Source organism: Alexandromys fortis, unplaced genomic scaffold (assembly GCF_014885135.2).
Source record: "Alexandromys fortis isolate MF-2015 unplaced genomic scaffold, M_Fortis_MF-2015_v1.1 scaffold_84, whole genome shotgun sequence".
In the NCBI taxonomy this organism is placed as follows: domain Eukaryota; kingdom Metazoa; phylum Chordata; class Mammalia; order Rodentia; family Cricetidae; genus Alexandromys; species Alexandromys fortis.
This window is the reverse complement of record NW_026068017.1, coordinates 4,792,353-4,799,265: the sequence shown is the minus strand read 5'-3', so window position 1 is coordinate 4,799,265 and position 6,913 is coordinate 4,792,353. Positions and strand designations below refer to the sequence as shown.

General features: G+C 47.5%; 1 protein-coding gene across 1 annotated transcript in view; it reads left to right on the top strand.

The window, feature by feature from the left end:
* Nucleotides 1–6,690, top strand: part of Aloxe3 (arachidonate epidermal lipoxygenase 3) — a 24,886-nt gene extending 18,196 nt beyond the window's left edge. Inside the window, exon 15 of the mRNA XM_050162846.1 lies at nt 5,253–6,690. Within this exon, the coding sequence (XP_050018803.1) occupies nt 5,253–5,432 (180 nt within the window). The 3' untranslated portion in view covers nt 5,433–6,690. The remainder of the gene's footprint in view (nt 1–5,252) is intronic.
* Nucleotides 6,691–6,913: the final 223 nt, after the last annotated feature.

Genomic DNA, 6,913 nt, shown 5'->3' with positions numbered 1-6,913 from the left:
CCATCCATCCATCCACCCATCCATCCTGCCATCTATCTAATCACACATTTATCCACCAACCACTCATTAGTTCACCTAAGCATTAAATGTGGGGCTCCTCCTACATATCAGCATAGTGCTTGATACTAGGTATATGAAGTTGAATGTGACCCCACCCCACCCTCTTGATGCCTTCATGTGACATACAGATGAATGAAGAGGAACATCAGAGTGTTGCTGGAAGTTCTTATATATAACCCTCCATTCAAGATCACTTCCTGAGTACTCTTGGTATACGAGGCATCGGTGGGGAGCAATGCCTATTGTTATTCCCAAGGCAAGAATAGGGCCTTGGGAAACCTACATGGGAGAAGCCAAGAAAGCTTCATGGAATAGGTGACATACAAGCTGAAACCTGTGGGACAAGTAGGAGTTTGGCAGAGGAGGGGCAACGTTGGTTTCTAGGCAAAGGTAGGGACACCCAGGAGTGGAAGGGAGAGTCTAGGGTGTTCTTATGATCGCCGAGGTTCGAGGAAGTGACCTGGCAGGGCAGGGTGAAGAGTAAGGCAGGACTTTGCATAGTATTTGTTCAGAGGACAATGAGGCCACTCAAGGCTTTTAAGCTAGAAGTTACACGACTTCATTTGTTCCAGCAAGGGTGTTCCTGTGGCTGTCAGTGGCTGAGAGGGACAGGTTTGGAGAGAGGAGATGAGGCAGCTGAGGAGTTTAGGCTAAAGTGAGCAGCGATTGAATCATCGGTTATGGCCATTCACACACTGCGTTGTTCCCTCATGCAGCTCTGTCCCCGTGATCTTGCCTCCAAGCCAGGGTCACATGGCGCCTCTGCACGCCCTCGTTTCTCATGGTTGGTTTGGTTTGGTGCTAGAAACATGGCAGCTTTTTTTAAAAAAAATCTCTTTAACAACTTTTTCTTTCATAGTAATATGTTTTGGTTTTATTTCTTGTTTCTCGGGACAGGGTTCCTCTGTGTAGCTTTGGAATCTGTTCTGGCACTCTCCCTGTAGACCAGGCTGGCCTCAAACTCACAGAGATCCACCTGTCTCCGCCTCCCGAGTGGGATTAAAGGCGAGCACCACCACCACCCAGCATTTTTTTTTTTTTTTTTTGAGTCATCCTGGCTGTCCTGGCACTCATTTTGTAGAGCATGCTAGCCTTGAACTCACAAAGAGCCTTCTGCCTCTGCCTCCTCAGTGCTGGGATTGAAGGTTTGCACCGCCATGCTGTACTTTTTTAAATACATTTTTAAAGTTTATTTTATCTTGGTAATGTGTGTATGGGTGTAGATACACGCACACATGTGGGCAGGTGTCTACAGAATCCAGAAGAAGGTGCCAGGTCCTGTGGATGGGAGTAATTGGGATTGTTAACTACCAAACACCATGGGTGGTGGGAACCAAACTCTGGTCCTTGGCAACAGCAGTCTCTGTGTAACAGCCCTAGCTGTCCTGGATCTAGCTCTTATAGAGCTGGCTAGCCTCGAACTCACAGAGATCCAACGACCTCTGCCTCTGGAATGCCTGGCTAGCAGTTTGTAGTCTTAACCACCAAACCCATTCTGTCTTTTTTTTTTTTTCTTTTTGGTTTTTCGAAACAGGGTTTCTCTGTGGTTTTGGAGCCTGTCTGGCCTTGAACTCACAGAGATCCAACGACCTCTGCCTCTGGAATGCCTGGCTAGCAGTTTGTAGTCTTAACCACCAAACCCATTCTGTCTTTTTTTTTTTTTCTTTTTGGTTTTTCGAAACAGGGTTTCTCTGTGGTTTTGGAGCCTGTCTGGCCTTGAACTCACAGAGGTCTGCCTGCCTCTGCCTCCCAAGTGCTGGGATTAAAGGCATGCGCCACCACCGCCCGGCTTTTTTTTTTTAAGCCGATTATAGGCCTGGATGGTGGTGCAAGCCTTTAGTCCCAGCACTCAGGAGGCAGAGACAGGTGGATCTCTGTGAGTTCAAGGCCAGCCTGGTCTATAGAGCTAGTTCCAGGACAGGCCAGGACAGGATTCAAAGCTTCAGAGAAAAGAAAAGAAAAACTGAAAAGAAAAGAAAGAAAGAGGGCTGGAGAGATGGCTCAGAGGTTAAGAGCATTGCCTGTTCTTCCAAAGGTCCTGAGTTTGATTCCCAGCAACCACATGGTGGCTCACAACCATCTGTAATGGGGTCTGGTGCCCTCTTCTGACCTGCAGGCATACACACAGAATATTGTATACATAATAAATAAATATTTTAAAAAACTGGGAAAAGAAGAAAAGAAAGAACCAATAATAAATTGGGTGTGGAAGCTTGCTGCAAGCTTGACGCCAGCCTGGGCTATTCCAGGCCAACCTTGAGCACAAGGCAGTCCCTGAGAAAAGACTAGTACTATAAAGACATGATAAACAATTGTTAACATTTTCATCAGCTGCACTCTCTCTAATTGAGCCAAGAAAGGAAAGAAAGGAAAGAACATAAATACACCCTGGGAATAGGAAGGGGAAACCATACAGAGGAGGTTTTAAAATTGCAAGATTATACTGCTTACAGTTTCATGGACACGAAGCTGGAAACCTGGGCGAAAGGAATGACTTTCTAAGAAACATAACAGATTTTCAAAGACATGCAAACCAGACGTAAGGGTAGGTATGGTGTGCAGAGCGGTGAACCCAGAAGAGTCATCCACTGAAGTCTGGGGTCAAAGGCAGCCGAAATGCAACCACGCCCGGTTCCTTTGTCTTTCAAACTTCTGGAAGCCACAGGAAAAGGCAGAATCCTCTTCAGTCCTGGGAGTCTGCTTCTCCAGCTAGCAGAGGCCTTGACCTTAAGGGAGGTGGACCTCATTAGAGGGCCCCAGTCCCTGGGTCACACTCAACAGCTCCGTGATCTCTCTAATTTGGTCACACTAAGCCTCAATTTCCTTATCTCTAAAGTGGGGGCCGATAAAAGAAGCCGTCTTCAGGGTTGTTGTACGGTTGTGATGGCTCACATAAAATACTTAGATGTCAGCTGTAATTAAGAAAATGAAATTATAAACTCCTCTACTTAGCTCCAACAATCTTAAAAATGTATCAGCCAATAAAAGCAGAGCACTGTGGAGTAAACAGTAATATGTCGTGGCAAGGCCTAGTTTATTCTAAGGATGAAAGGTTGGTTCACCTTATGAAGTGTAGCGATATTGTTTGTTGCATCAATATCAAGGCATAGTATATAATTAGCCCAACACAGGCAAAAAAGGCTTGATTACTGCAAACAGCCATTACTAATAAAAGCCTGTCTCAAATGAAGCCCCCATGAAGGAATTTTGATTAAAGCATATCTTTTTGTTTGATTGTTTTGTTTTTTGAGGCAAAGTTTCTCTGTGTAACAGTCCTGGCTGTCCTGGCAGTTGCTTTGTAGGCCAGGTTCTCAGCTCACAGAAATCCACTTGCCTCTGCCTCCTGAGTGCTGGGATTAAAGTCGCATGCCACCACTTCCCAGTGCTAAAAATTTATCTTAAAAACCCAACACTGTATTTATGATGAAAATAGATGTCTTTGTAAAATCAGGGACAAGAGCCGGGTGGTGGTGGTGCATGCCTTTAATCCCAGCCCTTGGGAGGCAGTGGCAGATGGATCTACACATTTGAAGCCAGACTGGTCTAGACTGAGTTTCAGGACAGCCAGGGCTACACAGAGAAACCCTGTCTCGGTGGGAAAAGAAAAAGAAAAGAAAAATTAGGGACAAGAAAACAATGTCCACTATTATTTCTGCTGTTTAGCGGTAGTCTGAAGGCCTCCACCAACGCAGTCAAATGGGAACAAGACATGTTAAGGCCCTGGTGTTGCCTGAAGGTTAGGAAGCTGGACCCAAGCCTCTGGACCTACGCTATGACGGTGATTGTGGAAGGACCGTCCTATCCAAGGACGATCACGTTGCAAAGTGTGGCAGTGTTGTGGTGATAGTGAGTCTATCTGTGGCAAAGGTTTCATGATGTCAGATGACTGTAAAGACCTCAGAACCAGGAGGCTGGCTGGCCTCTGGGCTTGGATTTAGTAAACCTGTGTGGTGCCAGCTATACCCTTGGACCTGTTTTCTGGAACGCATTTGTTAACTGCTGTTGAATGGTGAAGATGACTGCGGCCTTCGAGTTTAAAGAGTGGACCAGGCAGCTGGGCGGGAGGCAGAGGCAGGCGGATCTCTGTGAGTTCGAGGCCAGCCTGGTCTACAAGAGCTAGTTCTAGGACAGGCTCCAAAGCTACAGAGAAACCTAGTTTTAAAAAAACAAAACAAAACAATGAAAACAAATAAACAAACAAAAACAAACAAAGAAACCTAGTGGATCAGGGGAGGAGGTGGAGGGGGCTGGACTTTTCTTCATTCTTCCTCTTTGAGATCCAGGAATGGATTTTCAAAATCAGAGTGCCATGGAGAGGGGTGCCAGCAGGGGGAGCACTCCAACTAGGTTGGCTAGGGCCCAAGTTGCGGTCTGCTCTGTACTTCGCAGGCTTCCCCGGCTAGTTGGGAGGGGTTCTTAGTCATTTTTCTACTGCTGTGACAAGGCAAGTTATACAAGAAAACAGTTAGCTGGGGGCTCATGGTTCCATGATCACCATGGCGATCGTCATGGCAGAGATCATGGCGGCAGGCAGGCAGGGTGCTGGAGCAATAGCTGAGACTCAGCTTACATCCTATCCACAAGTTCAAGATGTTTTGGGTTTTGTTTGTTTTGTTTGAGACATGGTCTCACTGTGTAGCTCTGGCTGTCCTGAAGTCACTATGTATACTGGGTGGCTTCAAACTCACAGAGAGCTGTCTGCCTCTTGCCCTAGTGCTAGGATTAAAGGCATGTACCACCACAGTTGGCAATTTAAAGTGTTTTACAACCAGGAATGGTGTGGGCTTTTGAAACCTCAAAACCCACCCCGGCTGACACGCCTCCTCCACACCTCCAAATCCCTTCCCAAACAGTTCCATCAAGTGGGGCTCCAAATCCCTTCCCAAACAGTTCCATCAAGTGGGGCTCCAAATCCCTTCCCAAACAGTTCCATCAAGTGGGGAGCAAACACTGATATATATGAGCCTATGGGAGACATCCTCATTCAAAATACCATAGGGGGCTGTTCTGAATCAGGCTGTAACGAAGGGATAGTGGGTTGGGCTTGTGATTTGAAGGGCTCGTGTTCTCCATGGTGGTAGCTGATTTGTGTCTCTAGACAACACCTGACTTTATCTGTTGACATGTGAACCTTCATTACTGTCTATCTTATCTTGAATATCTTCCTAACATCTCGACCTATTTTCTTCCAGAGGCCTCTGGGCACCTACCCAGATGAACACTTCACAGAGGAGGCCCCAAGGCAAAGCATTGCAGCCTTCCAGAACTGCCTGGCACAGATCTCAAGGGACATCAGGGAACGCAACGAGAGCCTGGCACTGCCTTATGCCTACTTGGACCCTCCTCTCATCGAGAACAGTGTCTCTATTTAAGCCCCACTTCACACCATCCCAGAAGAAAGGAAGCTCCAACTAAGGGGAAGGCCGACTTCCTAGGGCCTTCTAGGCCCTTCCATCCTCCTTATTCTCATCTCGAACCTTCTCTGCCTATGGGACCAAGATGGCCCTAACGTTTTATAAATGGGCCCTGAGCTGTGAGAGATCAGTACAGCAGTGTTCGGGGTCAAAGCCGCTGACATAACTCAAATGCACAATATGCTCCTTGAAAAGGAGTTCTTTTCCTTGCTCTTATGTGAGAATCTTCCTTCCATACTGGGATGCCCAGCTTGAGTTTCTGAGCTCTGCTTCCACATCCCCCTCAAACTCAGTCTTTCACTTGGGGTAACTCTTTCCTTACCCCTTTCTCCCAAGCTCAGGACCACTAAATTCAGCTTCCTTCTCTGAAAGAGCCCCGAAACTGGAATGGAAGGGTGTGTGCCCGGTACTGCCACAGACTCCACTTTGCTCCTAGCACTTCTAAGGGGAAGGAAAGAGTCAGCCCTGCGCACTTGGATGTCTAGTTGAGTTTCCGAGAACAGGAGGTCTAGCCTGGCTGTATGTGTCGCTCTCTCCAGCTCTCCTCCTGCCCACTGGCACTCTGTTGTTTCCCTCCTCCTTTGAGCCCAGTGACTTCAATAAAAGCTGGCATATTCGGTTCCCATTTCCTCTGTTATGACGATGATGATGATGTATAGCGGCGGGGTGTAGAGGTGCTGGGGCAAAGAGCCAGAGCTAATCTGTGGGCCATATTTTCTGGAGACTCTCTTTGTTAGTTAGGCTATATTCATGCCTTTACCTCCTGGAGCGAGTCGTCAAGAAGGGAAGGAACAGCTGGCACAGGGGACTGAAAGGAAGGAACTAAGCATTTTGCAAAGTCCCAGAATCCAGGTTCTGGGTGTGGTACTATTTATTAGTGGGGTTACTGAAATCCAGTTCTGCTCCTGGAAAACTCATTCCTTGCCCTCTTGCACATGTGTGGAGTTACACGCAGAACTGTGGGCTGAGTTCCAGACAGAAGTGGCGTTTTCCTCTCTGGAATTCACGGAGACAGTCCAGCATTCCCTGCTTCTGCATTTAGAGGCGACAGCATGCACCTGTATGTCTGAGGGACTCGAACAGAGGCTCTGATGCTTGAGTTGGCTGTCGGTGGAGCTGTTGAAATTTGTGGGGCTGTTTGTTACTGTGGCATAATTTAGCCTTCCCTAACTGAACCGGATGAATCTGGACAGAATGGTTTTCTCCTTTCCAGTCACACAGTCCTTAAAGATCTGTCAGGCAGTGGCGGCACACACCTTTCATCCCACAGAGGCTGATGGATCTCTGTGAGTTCGAATTCAGCCAGGACAGCCAGGGCTACACAGAGAAACCCTGTCTTGAAAAACAAAACAAAGCCGGGCGGTGGTGGCACACGCCTTTAAGCCTTTAATCCCAGCACTCGGGAGGCAGAGGCAGGCGGATCTCTGTGAGTTCGAGGC